Below are 21,965 nucleotides of genomic sequence, written 5' to 3' on the forward strand. Positions count from 1 at the left end.
CCCAGCTGACTATGTATATGTAGAGGCTTAGTCACAACAACATCACAACAAACCTCCGCAAAGCCGCATTGATTAAAAAGTGCTATAATTATGGGGCTTTAATTATCAAGTCCAATAACATTCCACTTTGAGCCACAGCTAGTCCCTAGCGTGATGGAGGTTCCGTTTATTGGCTTTCCACGGCGAGGGATTTATTTCACGTGACACAACTTTTCGCGCAGGACAGCACAAAAGGAGCTCATAACAATGTCATGTACAGCACATGATTTATGTAAGGGTAGGGCTCCATGCTATGCTATGCTATGCTATGCTGGCTGGCTATGGAATTTCGCAAGGTCATTGATCGATACCCGTGTGCCAACTGCTATTTTTAACGCCCATTTTAGCAGCTCGAGCAGCATATTTCGCACAACGCAAACAGCGTGTCGCTTTTGTTTGCCAAATCATAAATAATCCCGAGGAAACTGAACGCATTTCTGCAATTTACAAATAGTCCACACCATGGAGTACAGTTTTAAATCTTCATTTTGCACTTTGAAAAAAAGAGGAGTCTAAACGACACGCCATTTGCCCTTTCGACGCTTCTGCTATAATATTCACCGTATTCGCAAACCAGCATTGCGCCAACATCACCGACCAGCCCTCGACGACCCAGCAGCCGTTAGTATTTTAAGTTTGCCGCGAAGGTTCATTCGCAACATAATCCAACCAAGGTTAATCTTCAGTGCCCCGAGAGCTCCAGAGATGGCGGCAAAAGTATTAAATTTGCATCTTTCGCTTCGAGCAAAGAGTAAGACAAAATCTGCGTTGATGCTACAAGATTGGAGTATTGCTGATGTACGCACAAGTATACACGGGCGGAGATATCGGCAAGGTTAACAACCATTGCTACTCCCTCCTCTATCCTGTTGTGATACTGCACACAGCTGAGTAGAGAGTATTTCTTCACATTTCTTGCTGGTTTCAATAATCCTGCGCCAGGTAAATTGGAAAAGTTTATATTGCCACAACACAACAAACGCCAAAACATCAAGATATCGTCTTACTGCGCGCGGATGATGTACAAAACACTGCCAGAAGTTCCAAACGACGCGAAAAACAATTTCACCAGAACCGCATTCAAAGGACTGAAAATCAAATTTCCGAAACAGCTTCTTGATGGTAAGGAGCTGTTGTTTAGCGACTTAGCGAAGATATTTTGGTTTGCTTTATTTTGTGTAGTATGTCGAGTTGCCTATAAAAGTGCCAAAAACACGAACCTATAAACTTCATGGAAATGAATACAACTTACTGAAAACCATCCAACGTTACCCATCGGTTCGTCAAATGCAAACCAACCAACCATGTATCGCCTTCAGTCATCTGAATCTCTTTCATCTTCTCCCATTTGCTTTCGCGCTTTGTGGAACACCTCAATTTAGGCGGTTCCTTTCTTGGCCGAAAATTTCCCCTCAATCAATTCATCATGATTATCAACTCATCATGAGACTGGTGGAATCAACAGCGCATCATACCACCTCCCAAACAAAGTCGGCAAGAAATGAAAATGCACGCTTTCCGCAATGACTTTATTGGGCCGGTCCGAAGATATGCATCCTAATCGCCGTCGGTACAAGGTTACATGTAAAAGCAACGCACTCGGGAAAGCCATACCATGTTCGGAAAGAGTGTTGAAGTGCTAGAGAGACCTCGCCGTCCGTGTGCGACTTCTGTTTGCGGCTCAAACAACGAAAGTATCAATGCAGTTCTGTACCGAGTGGCCTCGGTGGGAAAGAAATTTGACCCATTCGTAAATTGTGTGTACGTGTGTGTGTGTGTGCTGGTGTATTACTATTTCCTCCTTTCCAAAAGATGGCCTAGTCCACTCTCAACCAAAAAAAAAACTGAGAGAAAAAGAAACATGCCGTGCAGCAGAGTGACTTCAAACACAAAATGCCAAACATGGTTCAGGCCACGGTTTGTATGTCATGCGTGTTGCACAGTTTCTTTCGTAAGGGAGAGAGCGGGGACGGGGGAAAAGTGGTGTCTGTGTAAAGTTTAGCAAAATAGCATACAATTGAGTACATGGGCACATTTGCGCTGCATTTCCATTTCGATCGTCCGTATCTTTCGATTCGGTTCTCATTGAAGTTTAACTTTCACCAGCTTTTTTTTTTGTTAAATAGAAAAGAAACACACGTGACTGACAATCTTTCACGACTAGCTTCCGATCGCAAACAGTTCGAAACAAGCGGCAAACAAGCGGCCTACGAAGCAATGAGTGTTGTCATTGAGCATCAAAGCCTGCCTTCAGTCATTGCCCCCAAATAAACCTTACTTTTGCCACTCGGACTTTGCCAATTTATAGATGGTGTAATATCCCGCGCCCCCCCCATCGCTGCTATCCGCCGACCGTTTCACGCCATGCACGCCAATTACGTACACGTTCAGCCAACGAAAACAAGCGTAGAATAAAGAGTAAGATAGCTTCCTGCAAACCGACCAATACCGAGGCGCAGCCGCATATACCCTAACCGGCCCCATTACGATTAGCCTGATCCTATCGGTAAACTTTAAGGCTTCGCCAACGACCGACGACGACGATGACGACGGCGGCGGCGAATCCAATATACGCGTGTCTCCTCCACTTCATCGATTGCTTTCCAAAATGCCGCCCGCGACAATGTCGAGGCCTCTTGCCTGCACGATTGGGTGAGTTCCACGTCGCCAAAACCGCTCGCCACGTACCGTATATATCATATTCTTTCGCCAAGCTCCTATCGGCGGCACACCAAAAACAGCCTTGCGGCGGGTCATCTAGTGTGACGTGCATGCAAGGAAGCGGGCAGATTGGTCGTGTGCCTTTTGCCAAACCGCAATCAACTGAACGACTCAACGACTGGACGTGATTTGCATCCGCAAGCTCAACATCAACATCTTCGCTCGTATTTTATAACACATTCTTAAAGGTTCGCTAACCCCTCCCTAGCGCCGTGGTAGTCGGCGATCCTCCTCTCTTCAACCAGACACCGTGGAGACAGGAAATTGAGAATGTCTTCTTTGCGGATCTGTGCTCTGCCCGGCAGGCGCTATATAAATACTTTTCTCATATCTAAACGGACCGACCCGGCACGTGCCCGGATATTCATAATTCAATGATGCTTACTACTTCTACCCGTGATGAAAATTGCCGCTGAAAATCGGAAGAAAAGTTTTATGAGTCAACGACACACACACAATGAGGCAATGTATATCTCGGGGGAAAACAGTGAAACATTGACGACATTCCGGACCGGTGACGTAAGTGTGCAAACGCAACACAGACAGTTCGTGACCTCACGTGCACATGCGGACATTGGAAAACTTTTGGTTGGGTGAAGCGAAAATTGTATGCCCACTGGTCAGACACTTCAGGCGAACGTTTAGTGTCGCCGGTACCTTCTGGTCAGGGTTTCTCCTTCAATATCGACCGCCCAGAAGGAAGGAAGAAGCACGCGTGTATGCGCAGCACGTATTATGCTTGGTCCAATTTACGTCTGCAATTACATTTATGCGTCTGTTTCTTTACTCCAGGCAGGCAAAAGACACACAGCGGTACACAGCTAAGGGCTAAACAGCTGACCAGCGAAAATGCAAATGCTTCATTCCGTGCTTCATTGGCGAATGACACACAGGGTAACTTCGAAAGGGATTGTAAAGGTTCTGTTACTAATTGACATTGACATTATCAGCTAACGCTTACTTGTTTCGTATCTTTTTTCCGAACAGCTGTTTGTAAGCGTTATCTTATCAGGACGGGCAAAATATCTGATGTTTATCATGGTTAGATACGCATGACATGGCAAAATATTCGTCAAAATCCCATACGCAATGACAAAAGAAAGACGACACTGATTGACTAATGACGTCAATGTGTATTGTTTGTACTCATTGTTAATTTTGGTGTTTTTAAATAACTTTATTTTTTATTAGAATGCACCATTTAACTACCTCGACGATCCTCGTACAATTTTCATTTGTTTTCCCTTTTCACACCCAAAAACAGAACATTCCAATTCTGCCATAAAAAGCGCATAACAATATATTCATCGTGCCGTGCAATAATATCCATATTTATGGACGATGGCGCACCATTTTCTCGTAAATAGTTTCACAAATGGTTAGCTGGTGTGCACTTTTTTCCCTCTCTTCCGCCAATACAACCTAAGAGCACTCATGAATATTAGCCTCGCACAGCGCGCGTTAGCTAATCCAACATAATTAGTGTCGTTCGCTCACACAACACTGTCGTTGCGAAACTAGCAAAAATTTTACTGATAACTACCACCAGTCAGTCAAGAGGGGATGTGCGTGAGTATGTCTCTTAATGTAATTTGTTTTCCAACCTTGTCCACTAGCGGCAGAGCAACGAAAAAAGCAGGATAACAAATTAAAAATCCCACCACCGCGAGCAAGAAGTAGGTCAGGCGCGCGGCGAACGATTCCTGGAAGCGACGAGATGACGTCATTTTTAGACCGGAACATTACTTCACGCACCTTTGGCGAGGAAGGTGGGAAGGAAGGCGACACCCATGAGCCTAAATTGGTGCGCATAAATTTATCCAACAATCTACCACTGCGAAGATCCGCTAACGATGAACCGTTACCGAGCGAGCCACCACACGTGTTACTCTACCCGTTACACGCTGCGCTGCTGAACCGTGAGCTGCTTGCTGGCAGGCGTCGAAGAGGAGGGTAACATTTAATTTAAATTCAGTGCACCTTCACGTTATTTTCCGCAGGTGAGTTTTATAAATATTACATTAAACTGCGCGGGCCATGCAATAGATTTGAACGGCCATGAATATTCATATCACAATGGTTTGCACAGGAATCGGAACAAGCGAATGAGAGAACGAAGGAATTGGGCTTTTTTTCTTTTATTTGTTTTTGTTTGCTAATGGCGATTAGTGCAGCGAAGCTCATTAGGATCGAGATTTAAATGCATTTTTTGCCCTCTGCCACTATTTTTATTGAACTGTATCGTAGCTTACGGTTTAAGCGCGACAGAGCGCAGGGATGGGGATCCATTCGAATGCAATCATCAGAGCATTGGCTCTATATTTATCCAATCCTATCGATCCATCCCTAATCCATCCTTTGCCCGTCCGTAAGCCAATGTAAACGAATGTCGGTTCCGATGGCTTCCACCGCGGAAGGGAATCTCTACGTTTGCAGACACCAAATAAATAGCAGATAATCGAAATGGAGCCAGACGACCATTGTCGATGGTCCCCAGCGGTCCAATCGGGCGGCTTTGGTCCATTCCGCGACGTGTCCGATTTGAAGAGATAATTAAATTAGCACAATATGCCGCGCCACCATCGCCGATAGTTTGTGCAGTGAAGTCGCCGCGTGGCTGGGCGTGTCAAAACCACGCCAAGAACCGATCGAATGCACGCCGGCTCCGAGCTTCCCGCGAGCTAAACGAGAAGAAACCAATCGAATAAGTGGACGGAATGGGGTTTTAGTGCGCCCACCGAAGCCGATCGACGGCGCTGTTGCAGCAGCAATAAATTCGGATAAGTATTAAGAGATTACCACCCCCAACCACGCCCCGTTGCCGTTGTTAGGGTGTGTATGACAGAACACAATCTCACCCAACCTTCAGCACCCCTCGGTAAGTGCGCAAAAAGCGGGTGGAAGTTGGAATGAACACACACACAGGCATCAAAAGTGATTGTAAAATTGACGTCTTGCCGATGGACATTCGATGGAATGAAGAGAAAGCTAGTAGTAATCGATCGTCCGCTGGCGATACATTCAAGCACAATGAAAAAAGGTCGACCCGCACACATTTAAAAGCCCCCAAACAACGGTGACAGCGCGTGTGTGGGTGTGTGTGTGCACGCGAGAAGCGCGATCCGCGCGGAGGAAAGTGATGCAACTGCACGCACGCACGCACGCAATGCATTTCCTGCGCACGAACGCGATCGATTCAAAACAAATCGATGAGTCATAAAACACGGGGGCGTGGATGGGAAAAGACAAACACAAAACACTTTCGGACGGTCGCGTGGGCTATATCTCGGCGTAGCATAATGATCATCTTCCAACAGCGAAAGGATCAAATCGGCCCCATCGTGTGCCTCTTGTCGGTGTTATTTTGGTAGTAGCGATCGACTAACGCAAACGATGGCGCTACTCTCTGATTGATGGAATGTGTTTTTCGGGGGAGTTTTATTTTTATTGCCCGTTGTTTGCGCAACACAGAACTACAGCCGATCGAACAGCAGCGCAACAACAACACAAACTATCATCGTCACATTGTCAAACGGGTTGCGTTGCAAACATTCTTCTCTCCCACGAACGTGCGCGGCTGTATTCGTTTTCGGAAACCCGTCTAGCATGTCGCTCATGCGAGCTATGCTAATAATGGTATGACTAATTCTGACCTTTGCATGTCATTGATGGCAGTAACGCGTCGACGACCGAAAACGACCCACTCTGCCTATATACGTGTCAATGACACACTGAACCATCATGAGTAGCCTGACGCTAATCGGAAGTACAGTGATAGTTTCCCTCTGGATGGATAAGGCCCTTTCAAAACATTCTTGAACACATACGTCCTCACCACGTAAATTGAGGGATATTCTACCTAATTTGACTAATCCGCATTTCCTCTGTCTCTTTCCTCGAGAAATGACGCCAACCATCGACCAACCGCCAATCAATAGGCTTCGCACTAAATTAGCTATGCTAATACGATTTTCCGCATCAAATCGAAACAACGCCACCCGGCACAAACGGAACGGACCGATTTCAAATGAGCGAAATGAAGATCATCCGACAGAATGCTGCCGAAGCAGCAACCTACCCCGAAGTGGACAGCACCAAGTGCAGCCATTAATCTTGCTCCCGCTCTCAACACTTGCCAGCAGCGTCCTACGGCCATCGATATCGCAGCCACTGCGGAGAGGCCAGGCACGAAGAACCCAATATCTTAAACGTAATAGGTAACCGACGAAAGAATCTTTCTCCATTCTAGCCTCCAAGGCGTGACATTTACATTTAGAGAGCAGCCGGTTTCTGTTGGCAGCCGCTGAATAAGTTAGCTCAACTAACCGGGCCCGAACCATGGGAGCGCTGCCTGCGTATACCACAGCGTCTAAACATAGCCCGGGCGAGAAACGCATAAATTACTCAGCGTAAGGTATTTAAATCTAGAAGACGTTTGAGGAAAAAACAAATTCCGACTCCAAACGACCTGCTGGACTTCAAACGCGTACGCGATATGGATCGGTTGAACGTGCAGAAACCCGGTGCGGTGTTGTATGGAAGTTGTACGTGAAATCATCCCACTGCTGCTGAACAGAACAATCTGGAAGACGGTTCTGCTAACAACGAATGGCAAAAAGTTGCAGGCTTTGGGAATTTTACGATGTCCGCGAACTTCAGCGAGAAAAGCCGAGGACTTTATCCTTTGAAAGACCTTACATTCCTCTGTGACCACATTGCTTGGCTTCCTTTTTTTGTTGGAGCATGAAATTACAGAGATGAATCGAATGTTTTTACAAATCCTGCTAGAACATTCTGTGACAGTTTTAGCCAAGTTAGCATGAGATGTTGTGCCACTTAATGGACAAAAGCTCTAGAAAGCTTTAGCCGTTAAATAGTGTTTTCCCTGACAGATACTTGGATTTAGCGTGATTCTTGTTAGCGGCATCGTTAAAAATGTTATAAGAAAACGTTCACAAAGCCTTGGATCCATTCATTTCCAAACTTCAACACAGACGTTATGATGTGTGAACGAGCCATAAAAAGAACACAATGATCTTTTCAAGCCCAGCTGTAACCTGTTTGACACAACAAAGTCTAAAGAAATATAGCGCTCCACCATCGACGCGAATGATGTGAGTTAGTAAAACAAACACATCCGAGACGCCGATCCATCGTTACGATCTGCGGACGAACCAGGTAATCATGATCTCATGAGTTGTGGTTATGTACTACAACCGGGCTCGTCAGCTCGAACATTCGACTCACTCGAGTGCACTTCTCTTATGATCATCGTACACACGGGGCTGGCGACTTTATCGCCTCGCACCGGAAATGTACAAAAAAAAATTCCTCAGCTTTTTGATGGCTTGCAGGCTTCACTTCTGACTTCATTAGCGCCACCCACAGTCGCCGACACTTCATTAGCTAGCGCGTGATTGGGCGGAGGGAGATGGTGCTGGTTTCTAGATGCCGTTATCTAAAGCACTCGACCGAACTCGCCACCAACAGGTTCCTCCCCTTGCATCCCGCACCTGAAGTTCTATGTCGGTTTTAGAAATCGGTTTGAAGTGCAGCATATGTCCAGCAACAGGTGCAACTTTCACCAAAAAAAGAGGAGCATCAAAGCCCCGAAGCGGACGGGAAGAAGTCCCACAATGGAACGACCTCACAAACAAGCCACAAAACACAGCAACTCATCTGGATCCGTTGCGAAGGGAAGAGAGAGCGAGAGAGGACACACAGAAAAGCTCGGCAGAAAATTCCCCGTTCGATCTGCCGACGCTAATCCCCGTCTTGCTCCATATGGCACGCTGGCGGTGGTAGTTCTCCAGAGAACGTGGAGCACAGCATTCGCCGTACGTATCAGGTGCGCTTCGCAAACTCTAACGCCGCGCGCACGGTTTATTGTTCCCGGAGAGCTATTTCTGATTGCGCAAGATCGTTATGCTTTTTTACGTTCTGTTTTCCCCCTATTCATTCACCTGCTGGCAAGGCAAAGTGCCCCGAGGCTCGTTAAAAACTATCTTGCACACGTACGGATCGCATTCGTCTGCGCGAGGCTGGAAGAAGTGAGGTCGAATTAATTATCAAATTTGATAGCATCCGTACAATTTAACGGATGTTTTGAAGTCTTAGGAAGATCATGCATACTAACTGCTGGAAAAGTGAGGGAATGACCTGTAATCCATCTTATTTCCCCGTGCGTGTGTGTGTGTGTGTGCACGACAGGATGCTTAAGCGAGTGGATAATCTAATTGACTAACATTTTGCCAACCTAGCTAGTTTCACCCTCTCAAGCCACTCAATGCCTCAACTTCAAACAATCGAGAATGTTTCTAGGACGTTCGAGGCATTTGTTCTGTTCGTGGTTGAGTCTACAACGCGGTAACCTCATGTTTGGAGCTGCGTTACATAGCAGCACCAATTGCCCAATGGCAACAAAAAGCCAATCCGATCGATTACGCTAACGTGAATGCTGAGGTTAGCCGGTATTCAACGCACGGAGGAAAGCAATCGAAGAAAACGAACAATGAACTAGAAGCAAAACCTCAACGCTAAACGCCTTTTCCGGTTGACTGAGTTCTAGCAAACTTGCCAGTAGAGTTCCGAGCAACGCTCCATGCAAATGAAACAGGAAATTGACGAAGGTCTCGGGTTAGCATTTCTTTCTCCTCGGCTACTTCTTTTAAATGTCAAGAGTTAATGTAAAAAGATTTTTAAGACCGTCTCGCACTTGTTAAAAAAGAGCCAGAACGTTTGGGTCCTTTGAAGATTTATTTCTTTGTATGATTAATCACTCCTTTCGTCGATCTTCAATCGTAACAACCGCTTACTAGACGTACATACACAATCTGAGAAAAGCTTTCGCATGTCTACGGACGCGTGAAAAATCGAGCGTAAGCCAAGGAACTCTCAGCGCCCAAGCAAGGAAGACCTACAAAAGGAAGCGCCATCCTTTTCCACGGATTATGGCGTCTACATTCCGACACGAAACGCACCTCACAGCGATAGCAAAAGGAAGTCACGCACGCCAGGCACGCACACCACACGTGGGGGTCGACAAAAGGCTGACGTACCGCCACCACGTGCGCACCACTACGATGAGATAATGGAAGTTCACTAAAAGTTTCAGGTTTTGTGCTGTTATCGCAACTAATAAAATAAATATTCAAACCAATTATGTTGTGCCCTGGTGGATCATGTAAATTGAAACATGATACTGAGTTATTAAAATACATGTTACGCACACGCTGCTACACCCAGTTCATACAGGAAGAAAGCTTCACATGCTTAACAAGCTCAAACAAACAAGCGAATCGTACCAACACTTCGCTCGCTTAATTTATGCCTTTTCTGTTTTAACAAAATCAACACATGCTCCTACTACTACTCACCCTCATTACTCCCGGATGCTGCCTGTTGTATTATAAAACAATGCCCATAGCAGGGAGAGGAAGGAAAAATGCTTTCCTTCTCGATTAATAACAACACCAAATCATGCCACGCACACGTAGTGGTTTCGTAGTTTGTGGGCAAAATAAACGGAAGTTAATATTAAGCGTGATTATGTGTTAATTTCCCCCCACACACGCACACACAGCCGCATTTTTGCTGCGGAAGGTACACACGTCGTTGCTTCCTGCAGTTCCTCGTCTGATCGAGAGAGCCCCAAGCTAACGACCCTTCAATCATACCAAAACAATCGTTTTACGTCAAAAGCGCCCGGTAGATCAGAGGTAGATCTCCCACCATCGGTCAAAGTGTGTCTGCAAACATGCTTCACGACCAATATCGGACTGATTTATTGCTTCTTGCTGCTTAATATATTGTCGAAATAACTTACGTACGTAACTTGTTTTTTTTTTTGCTGCTGGTGCATTTTTTCACCCATTGCAACTAAGATGTAGCCCCACAAAAACGCAGCCCACTTTCAACCGCTGTATCTGTGCTGTGCTTGAGCCCTAAAAAATGCCGAAACGAATCCACGCGCTTTTCCTAAAGCTTCGCAACACAATAATGAGCAAAGCCTGGGCAGGCGCAGCAACGAACAAAACAACGCTTCCACAACAGCTCAACCGAAATGATAAATTTCCATGAAAGCCCATCGATGAGGCCCGGCCGGTGTAAATAAATCACCTGCCACAGCCCAAACGCGGCAAGTGCATATTCCCATTTTCCGGTTTTGTTTTGGCTGCTCGCAAACGAGAGCTTTGGTTTTTGGTGCGTTTGGTTGGAGCGTTGGTTCCCCCCGTCGCAATAGATCTTAATTTGATGCACTCACACAACAAACCACTTCCGAACAGCTGCCGAACGATTGAAGGATGCAAAAGAAAACATCGAAGAGCACGACACTGACCGAAAAGCTTACACGGATCGGGTTGAATAACTTGCAGCTTGGGTGAGTGCGCTGCAGATCCACGGAGATACCGATCGCGCACACCAACGATCACGGATGGCGTCCGTCCGTCATGGTGCCTCGCTGTGGCGATCGTGGTGTGCTGCTGCCTATTTACGGTATTCTTGCGCGTTAGCTTTGGTCCATTTTTAGCTTCAACAGGGGCCGCTTTGGTGGGGAGAGCAGACGGGCGGCTTCTTGCACATTTTATTCTATCGCTCTATCCATTCGGTCTTCGTGGCTAGCATTTCGCCTGGCAACATTAAGCATGAATTCTAGCAATTATCGACCGCAGAGTGGGGAGAGAAAGCACACTAATTAAATTCTGATTTTCCAACCCCCATATCTGGTTGATTTTGCCGTGGGTGTGCTGTGGCCGGCTGATTCCCAGTTCCCAGCTGCCCATCTGCTACGGTGGATGTACCGCATGATTCATTGCAACGACGTGGCATCAATTCTGACACGCCAAACCAAGACCAGCGAGAGTACGTCAAACTGGTGCGAAAAGCAAAATGGTTGTATCAGAGCATTAACGACGACTACACCGCTAAAGCTGCACTCGCGTCACGTCATCATCACTCAAGCATCTACGGCCTCGTGACCATCACAGTCACAACCAAGCGACGTTTGCGATAATCATTCCAGTGTTGAAGTTCACGCTGGTCGGCGCCCTTTTTTCCTAACCCGACGATTTCTACCAACACGCTCTTCTCTTGATTGCTCTTCCCATTGACAGTTTTATGAGCCGACGATCAATGTCAAGGTCGGCACGTTCATCAAAGTGTAAAGGAAAAACCCACGATCACGAATAAGTGATCATTGACCGCTGTAGGGATCGCGGTAAGGGATCGCGATGATTGTGATGTTTGTGTTTACGGTTCGCTGGACAGAGATAACGAAACAGAAAGAAAATTCAATCAATCCCCTCAAGAAAAAAAAACAAGGTCGCAAAAAGGTTGCTCAATGACAATTACTTTCCAATTCGATTTGCAAATCGATCAGGCTCCCGTTCCTGCTACCAACTGGACACAGAAGCATTGCGGTCTGTTTGTAATGTGAGCAATAACGAAATGGGTAAATATATATAGGTCGATTAATTTGTTTACCCCTTACTGCCGTCAACGAACGCGAAAGCGGTGCGCGTGAGTGGCGCTTTCAACTTCCCCTTCGCACCGTTTACACGATGACGTGTACCGTGCCACTGCGAACGAGTAGATAAACACCACCAGACGGCGACGAAATCGGACATCTCGGAGCTCACACCACCACCCCCCAAAACAGCACAAGCGCCATCTCGAATGCGGGTGTTTGTGTCGCCCAGAAGCATCTAGAAGCGAACTCGCACTACCTCACTGACCAGACGGAACGTGCGCAAGCAAATGCGCTCCAACACGGACACACCGCAAGGGAGCCGCAGGATTAAATCCACCCACTGTAGGCGTTCTCCGTTCTCTCTCTCTCTCTCTCCACCTGCTATCCCCGTCAATAATTGACGTCCCACAAACGCACACCACTACCACCAACCGGAGTGGCCAGCGTATGTTTGTTTACTTTCACAAACCGCGCGCGCTAGTGTTCGAAACAGTTTGCGCGAGTGCGTTTCGATCCAAAGGGAATGTCCAAAGGCCACCGAAGCACACACATTTAGCTTCGACTGCACTTTGCAGCACCATAAATGATCTCCGGTCGATAGATAAGATAAGGCCAATCTTAACGGGTGCGCAAAAATATGAGCCACCCTCAACTGAACCGATAAGATGGCTGGGGCTGCTGTGCTTGCAGGAGACCGTAGTGGAAGTTGTCAGTAATACACTGTTTGTGCTGAGGTGGTAAAGATTAGTTACTAATCAGAGACATGCAATCATATTTTTGGGACATTTCAGACCGAAAGACGGTGTTTTTCTGAACGTTTTAGCATTCATAATAATGGTTGTTGGGTGTCTCAATGACTTACAAGACTAGACTATACCAGAGGTTGTAGATACTAGTACAAGTATTGCAGAGCTAAAGAAGAGACGTCTCGTGGTACATCCGTATAATGTTCAGTTCAGCAACATGGTCGTCCTAAGTTCAAGTCTCCTCAGGACCTAGTCGTCATACAGGTCTCATAGTGGTCCGAGCTTTTGCACTGTCGTTCATAATGCGCATTTCCAGTGCAGTGATAAGTCCAACCCTTTTTCCACTCAAGGCTCTCCGCCCTCACAGGTATCACTAACACAGTTGGGCTCCTCCAGTTAGCGTTGGTTCGTCGAACGCGCGCGCACCCAAGCCTCTCTCGACGGCCCAAAGGGGCTGTGACTCTCTGACATTGAAATTAACACCTCATTTCACCCGGCTTTACAACCAACTCTGTTCGACACGCTAACAAAGACCTCTACCGGCGGTGGCGGCGTTGTTTTTTGTTTCCTCTTGCTTTTGAGGTTGTTGTGTGGAAAAGTTACTTGCTTGACTTGGTATCCCCCGTTGGGGTGTGAATGGGTGTGAAAATTTTCACCTCAAATCGGCAGTGACCTCCACCGTCTATATCAAAAAAAAGCTTGAAAAAAGGGGTAATCTGCTACAACCGAGCAGCACAAACGACCAACCATTAGACAGAGAGAGGGTATTATAGATTCGAGTTTTTCCCGCTGCCGATAAAGAAAGGATTAGAAAACTGATGAGTCGATGATGGCACCGACTTTGGCGAGCAAGATAAGATAAATGAACGCTGCTTTGTAGACTTTGTCAGTTCCATCTGGACGAGTAGCAAAGGCCATGTTGTTAGTTTAACATTATTTTAATGAATACAGCAAATTTCCGATGCTTGCCATTGGTAGCTCAATATGTTGCTGAATGCATTGAAACCAACAATCCGAATTCAGCTCATGTTGGCACCTTTCGTATTCAACATTGGCCACGAAGAAAAACCTTTTACTGGACTGGCATCGGCCATTCATTGCGACTCTTCGGACATCATCGTGAACAAAGCGATAATGCCACACCACACACACACACACACACTGTGCCAAAAGTGCAAAGCAAATCGATCGAAATCGGCGGCAACAAACAGGAAAAACGCCGGTCGCTCCCTCATATCGTCGTATTGGAGAGGAGGTGAAAAGGGTGGAGAGCGGGGATACTCTCTCTATCTGCCGCATTATTTGGCTGGCTCCGTTCCAAATCCGTTCCGCGACCCTTTACGGATCATCGAACCATGGCGCACACACGCTAGGCGCTAGACCGACTGACACACACACACATACACACACGCCGAACACAATACCGTACCGCATCGTATATATGGATGCATATTTGGCACACATTAGAGTGCACGAAGCAAGAGGGGAAAACCGATGACCCGTTTTCCCCGGGCCACCACCACCACCATCGTCGCACACAACAGCAGGGAGGAAGAAGAAGGCTTTTCTTTTAAAACCGGGCACCAACTGACCCCCTTTGTGTGTATGCATTCGTGTGAAAGAGCGACACAGAGCGAGAGAGTGAGAGGCAATGCATACGGAACATGAACATGATCACCATAACTCTTCAACCCCACCACACCTGCCCGGCCGCCTCAGTGCAGACTGCAGTGAACCATACCAACGAGCCGAGCAGGAGGAGTTGGGGAGTTTATGGTGCATGAACAAAACAATAACAAAAAAATATCAAATCTTGCCGCACACCACTGAAATTATCTTCGATGACCGGTTATTACAATCAATATACCTCTATTTACACAAACGACGTGTCTCGTGTGTTTTTTTCCTTCCTTCAACATCGACCACAATCGAAGCACAATTTAAGCACGAATTAACTCTCTTTCCATGTCGATCTGGATCACAATTAGGTCCACCGGCGATGGCGAAGGGAAATGAGCACTTGGGAGAGCGACCGTACAGCACCGCAGACACAGTTATGTCACCCTGTTTCGAATAAATCAAGACGATTTTATACCACCACCTCGCCCCTTCCATCATTAGGCTAGTTGCCCCCCAAACGCCGGTCGAATTAAGTCATCGCGTTACGGTACTTCTGCTCGAATCCAACGGCGCAGTCCGAACCCGCCACACTAACCCGGCATTTGCTCGTTAGAAAGCCCACCTTAACGCTCCTTCCGGTAGGTTAGCCTCTGCTTCTTCGGCACAGTGTACTGGTGGCTGCCCGTGCCTCGTCTAGCGTACTGTTGGTGTGTCCCGTTTCCGAGTGCTGTAAATTAATTAGCTTTCAAAGAGAATTTCTTTTCCCCTCCCCGAGCCAATCTTTTCGCTTCCCTAGGGCCGGAGCGCCAAGGGGCAGAATTAGGCTCCGCAAGATTCATTCGTTTCCACGGTAGACGCGAAAGAAAATGATCCAAAAAGATCTATTCGCAGCGTCGGTTGTCGTGGCGTTTAAGACCATCGTTTAAAAGAACAAAAAAAAATCAGCACTAACTCTTAGGGCAAAGAACGTTCTCTTCAGCATATCCCCAGCAACAGCGATGGTCGTCGTTTCATTCAATTGCTTTTCACATATAACTCTTCTCTCAACCCTCACATTGTCTTCACCTCGATTGCCTCCAGTGGTACGTGTATGTGTGTGAAAGATCGTTTATTTTATGGCTTGACCACGCCGAGGTACTATATTTTTCCAACCCATCCGTTGCGAGCAGAATCGGGCGCTTCGACCCGGAAAAATCTTCCCATTTCCTTCTCCACACCCCAGCATTCGGAGATGATTTCCTGCACAGCTGGAGCATGAAAATCTCTGCCAACTTCTTGCCTGCCAAGAGCAACACGCTTGCTGCCAAAAGGGAAGCGAAAGAATCGAGACAGCGGTGGATTTCCCGGGGATTTGATGGCTTCGAATGACAATCGTTCCGCCGAATCTCTCTGGCCATTTTGTCGCTCGATAAATCCAATTGAGCTCCAATTGGAAACGCCATTTCCAACGGGTCGTGTTCTCTGGTTGTCTTGGGCGGTCGGACACTTAGAGAACAAGAGAGACAAGAAGCGATTGGCCAGAAACGTGGCAATGGAAGATTCAACTCGGAATGCCCGTGTGTGTGCAAATGAGCAGAGCAGACTGATTTCATTGAAGATGCTTGAATTATTCATGCTTTGAGAAGTTGGGCAATTAAATTTCAATTGCACTCCCCCTGCACTAATCGATTGTTAAACCATTTTAATTGTAAGCTGTCCATGCACTTTTTATGATAAATACTATCGATTTAAACATTCACAAAACCACCACGAAAGCTCATCGAAAATAAAATCTGAAAGCATATTCAACCAGCCCAAAATGCGGCGGTGACATTTAAATGTCCCATGCCATGCGAGCAAACTATTTCTGTGCCTTTTCCATGACATGATTTCATTATTGCCATGCCAAAAGCGGGCTTGTCCTTCGGTGTGGCACAAAAGCGCCACACACACATCAAACCGGCACACTCCAGAGCAAACGGCATACCACGTTGTGCACACGTACACATGTGGGTACAGTGCGGCGCTCACGCTCACCCCATCGCACGTCCGTTTTCCTTGACCGAAGGTCGTCTGCGGAGCCCACGGTTGCTGCAGCGGACCCCGAATGCAACTCGGGCGGCGGTGCACCGGAGAGGAGGAAGGAACTGCCAGCAAAATGTTAAAATATGTAACAACCGAGGCGCGCTTTGTCGGAGCACCGTCGAGCACAAGAGGCGTGCGCTTCTTCGCTTCGCGCGGCTGGCTGTGGTTCTCCAGCCATGTGTCGGCCACAAATCGCACAACGCACCAACACGAATGAATGGAACGCCATTAGCGGATTAGCAAAATACACACACACACACACATCGGTGCCGGGGTGTAGCAGCATCGAGTTGGGTTGCTTTTCGCTCTCGCCACAGCATAGAAACGGCAGCAACAGCAGCAGCGCATAACTCCGACACGCTCCGATGCATACCGGAAGGCGAGCGGCTTACTTCCCCCCCCCCCCCCCGTACGGACAGCAGGGCGCAACATCAAGTTGCGCCGGTTCGGAAGTAAGCCCTACAATGCACCCTCTTCTGCCTTCTGCATTGTTTGCAGTGGCAGGCAGGCGAACGCCCCTTCTTCTTTCCGAAACCAAAGGAAGTTTCCGAAACCAATCTTGTTGTCTCTCTTCACACCTTCTGTTCAACCGTTCCTTTTCTGCTCATCACACCTTGCTGATACCACAAGAATCCTTGAAGTTGCGCTATTATGGTACATTTTCTTTCTATCTATTTCTATTCCGAGACCAAAACAATTGCTTCTCTCATTTTAAATTTAAGTACAAATTTATGTTCGTGGCCATCCCGCAGGGAAACCAAACGTAGCAGCTCATTGCAATCAATTTATGATGCCCACGATGCTCGAGAATGACCTTTACAGCGCACCTTTCTGTCACACTTGCAAATATCCTTCAGCAGGAAGGACACTCTCAATGCCTTGTAATATGCAAACGAACTGTCCGCCGCAAACATTGTCATCAAGTGAAGTGTGTGTGTACATTTGTGTTGGTCAAACATAACGCCCCAAACGACATGCCGAAAACTAAAACAAAAAAAAAACCCCCGAACCCGTGCATATCAATATGCTAAACAACAAACGACCATTCGGCTGCACCTTTAGTGCTTCATGTAACACATCCACGGCGGTAGTAACAGCAAATTTCGCCTCCACTTACTTGCAGTATCGTGTTCGTGTCCGCAGTTTTTTTGTGTGTGTGCTCCTGCCTGCTGCTGCCGTTTTACTTTCTCAAGTTAAATTGTTTTATTCATAGCTTCCCGTCCTGCTTTGGAAGGTTTCCTCCACCCGGACGACAGACGGCAGCACCCGCGCCGAGACTTCCTTTCTCGATTGTCTGCAGTGGCGGCGAGGTGGTTCTTCCCCACTCTGTCCGTGTTACAAAACACCGGCGGTACGAGCTCCGGGGGCAAGTAAAAATTGATTTTTTATCCAAAAAAGTTAAGCTGCTCAATTTGAAATTTCCCTTTAAAACAATTTCCAAGATTCGTACACACAAGATGCACATTTTAAACGGTTTATCGTGTACTTTCCCTAGCTCCAGGGTGTCAATCAATCCTGCAGATTGAATGTCGTTTAATGTAATTACATTTCAACCATGTCCACCGTGAATAATGGATATCAACACCTTCAACGCGTTTACACATGCTCAAATTACGGCACGTAGAGCCCTCGGCACGAGATAAGATATTGAGTGCGATCGATCCCACACAATCGATCTACCTGTCCTTATTCCTTTACCCAACCCGGTGTAAATGGCTGCCGACAGGTACATATATACACATACCGCCCTTCTCATGCCTTTTATTTTGTGGCTCTACGTTTAGGACGAAAGAACAAATTTATGACACAACAAAAATAAACCCCCGAGCCGAAGGGACATGAAAAATCGACTCCGAAGGGAAAGACCTGACGTCATGTATGGTCCCCGGGTTCGAAGGTTCCCTCGTACCCGCCGCTTGTTGTTTATCGGTGGCGACTGTGACGACGGAAAACAATCTTTACGTTGCTTCGTAGTTTATAAATCGCCTCCGGTATCGATTGAATGTCCTGCAAGAGTGAGTTCAATAAAATGCTTTCCCTATCTTCCGCTCGTAAACGATTCTAAAACCCCTAAAACTCCTATTCCCAAAGGACATATCGATAGTTAAGCCTCACCCCCACTACTCCCTCCCCCAGCTGTGCACGGTTGCCAAGGTGGCCAGTGTTTGGTTGTGGAACGCTTTAGAAGCACGTGAACGACCCTAACAAGAATGCAACTTCCGGCCGAGGCCAAGCGGCAAAGCGTTTTGAACATTCCTCCATATTTGAGCTTCCATATTAAGCGAGCCCCGTTCAAGCCCCCTCCCCAAAAGAACGCCATCGGTTAATCGTTTGAAATGATTTGCCTTATTTTTCTGCAGCTTCTGACTATTTTTAGCTTCCGAAAGATTACATAATAATTCTGTGTGCGTGTGTGTGTGTGAGGTGGAAGCACACATTCGCGCAACAGACACATTATTGTCTGCACATTTCGACCGCTTCCGGAGTGCAAAATCCCATTACCGGCTTGGCTTGGCCCGTCCAACCCGGTGCGGGGGCCATCGAACTCGAAACTCGAGCCCACCAACCAACACCACCACCTGCTGCGAAGTTGCATCGCTCGGTTTCGGAATCAAGCTCATTGATCCATTTCTGTTCGCACCATCGCAGAAAGAGAATGCGCATTCTCTTGTGACGATATTATGTGCATAAAAGGGGAGCGACGAAACTAAAAAAAAAAAAAGGATACGCACTTTTAATGTGTGCAACGACAGAAACCCGTTCATCCGTTCGTCCGTTCACCACCACCACCAGCTGGTTTTACACGATGTTCGTTAGCGTCCGTGTACGTTGGCTTCGTCCTTTCTACATCCACACCGAGCTCTTCGATTGGTTGCGTCAGATGTCGCCATACGAACGAACAGCAAATGCACAACTAACACCACTAACGACCATCTAGTGTGTCCAGATGGTGGTGACGGTCGCTTGCTTCGCTTCCACTGCCGACCAGGCCGAGGTGGACAAACAAATTCGGTGCCCAAATTGTGTCTCAAGGTTACCCGGAGCCCGGTTTTGTCGCGTTTGGCTATGTCGGTGCTTCCGAAAGGATCGATAAATATCCTATACCGTGGACGGCCGGTGACAACGAATGGGTGAAAGAAATACGGCGTTTAATGGGCCCAACTTTTCGATCGAAGGTGTTTATCGATTTGGCAAGAAAGCACGCCGAGCGCAGAAGAAGCAGGACCTCACACACACACACACCCAATAACCGGTCCGTTGGAAAACCGGAGCAGACGATAGATAACACGATTTGTTCCAGGCTGTTCTGAAAGGCTCGGGGCCCGGAAACACGTGATGCGGCCGGCTTTTCGGCCATTCCTACCTGGTGACTGCGTTTTGTTGTCAAGAATTTGGTTAATTTCTTCCGTAGAATCCGCCATGTTGATGCAGGAGTGGGGAGGAGAGCCGTGGGGATGTAGCTGAATCGTTTGTCTTGATTCGGTCTCGCCTCGACAGATGCCTTCTCGAACACAAAGCAATTTGCCACTGGGGAGATGACGGGTGGCCGCACGACGTGCTGAAGGTCGGGTTCTTTTTCTCTCTCACTCTCTTTCTTGCTACTTCTCCGTCGCCCGGAGCTGTCTTGATACGATTTCTTTCGTTGCTGCTGCTGCTGGCGGATCTGCGGTGTCGGTTCTTTTGCCGTATGCGCGCTCCCTCTATATTAGAAGCGGTCTGGGAAGCGCTCGGATGGATGCTGGAACTTTCTTCTCTAATTCGGTTCAACGGAATACGAGAGTTGCACTTTCCTGCACTGCCAACACGGCAAACGCGCACGCACACACATACACAAATTACAAACACACACTCATACACACACACGGGCACGCACGTACGCACACCGACTTGGCCACAAACACTTTTTGCTTGCTTCAAGGGGGGAAAAGAGTAAGAGAGAAAGATAGAGTGTGAGAAACAGTAAGAGAGAGAGGGCGATGTAGCAAGAGAGTGCAGAATCGAGCGATTCACACTTGGGTCGATTACTTTCGTGTATAAAATACTTTCGCGGCTAAAGAATTTAACCCTTATGGGGCCTTTTTCTGCGTTTTTTCTTCTTCTTATTTTTTCCCTACAAAAACTCAGACTAATGGCCAGGGGAGGGGGACACACGGCACGCACACACTCTATCCCGGGATCGATCGGCTCAGCTGCTGTGTGCGAGTATTTCTTTGCCTCCCGTCGAACGCACTCACTCCGCTCGGGCTACACACCACCACTGTACTACACACACCTGCCCGGAAAGAGAGACGGCCACGGAATATACGCAATCCGCACCACACACTCTGCTAGGCTCGCGCGCGCGGGTGGACGCGACACACACACACACAAGCACACACACAGACGCACACTATCAAAACCACACCTGACGACGACGAGAGCGAGCAGGCGAAGCAGGTCGTTTCGCTTTTCTCGGAACAAGCGCAATGGGATGCGTATATATCTGACAGCGATAATTACAGCAATGACGACAACGGGAAAGGCTGCGACTGCTGCTACTGCTGCTAGGTGCCCGTCGTCAAACCGTCTAAGGGAGGAGTTTCTTTTTGCAATTCTTCGGCCAAATTCGCTTCGCGTTTGCACACAGAGCCGTGACCTTTCCGAGCGGTTTGCGGGTCGCAAAATGTGTGCAATAATCACGCCAATCGTACGCACACATACACACACACAGGCACTTTGCAAATTGGAGGTTTTTGTAAAGATAAAAAGGCGGGGGAGCAAACTAACAACTTTCTTGTGCAGAGACTACACGCGTGCACGAATGGCTGGTGTGACTTTTGCGTTGGAGAAGATTCTTTTCTTTTTCACGTACTCTGACTTCTGGTCTGAACTTTTTTTCTCTCTCTCTTCTTTCTTCTCGCACAAGTCCGGACACGCACAGCAGCCACACGACCGCACAGCCACACGTTGTTTTTGGTAGTGAACGGCCTCGCTTATCCGTGCCCATTCCGACAGACACCGCCGGATATTCGAAGGGCAACGGATTGCCCATTTGACGTTTACAGTGCGTTTATAGTGCGACGTTCAATGCTGGTTATTAAGGGCGTACGCGCAGCGCATTCACACTGAAAATTAGAAACAATAATGTTTTAGAATAGTCTGCAGCAACTAACGACAATATGAGTAGTTGGGTATGAGAGCAAGAAGTAACATTAGTAAAAATGTGTAGTTTACCATTGGTCAACGTTTGCCCATTAGCTGCTCTTCTATAGAAACTTATGCAAGTGATATTCACACTCTCGTGTAGCTATTTAAATGCACTTTAA

The 21,965-nt window shown here is 47.3% G+C and overlaps 1 protein-coding gene across 9 annotated transcripts in view; it reads right to left on the reverse strand.

The window, feature by feature from the left end:
- The window catches only part of LOC121588431 (probable WRKY transcription factor protein 1), a 98,411-nt gene extending 76,773 nt beyond the window's left edge, over positions 1-21,638 (reverse strand). For 4 of the 9 annotated variants that reach the window (XM_041906358.1, XM_041906364.1, XM_041906361.1 and 1 more), the window contains exons 1-2: positions 21,427-21,638; positions 20,024-20,571 (exon numbers count right to left, since the gene is read on the reverse strand). In XM_041906358.1, coding sequence (XP_041762292.1) covers positions 20,024-20,081 — 58 coding nt within the window. In that variant the 5' untranslated portion in view covers positions 20,082-20,571; positions 21,427-21,638. The other 5 variants (XM_041906352.1, XM_041906354.1, XM_041906356.1 and 2 more) reach the window with 5 other exon arrangements.
- Between the last annotated feature and the right edge of the window lie 327 nt (positions 21,639-21,965).

This window comes from Anopheles merus, chromosome 2R (assembly GCF_017562075.2).
Source record: "Anopheles merus strain MAF chromosome 2R, AmerM5.1, whole genome shotgun sequence".
Taxonomy (NCBI): domain Eukaryota; kingdom Metazoa; phylum Arthropoda; class Insecta; order Diptera; family Culicidae; genus Anopheles; species Anopheles merus.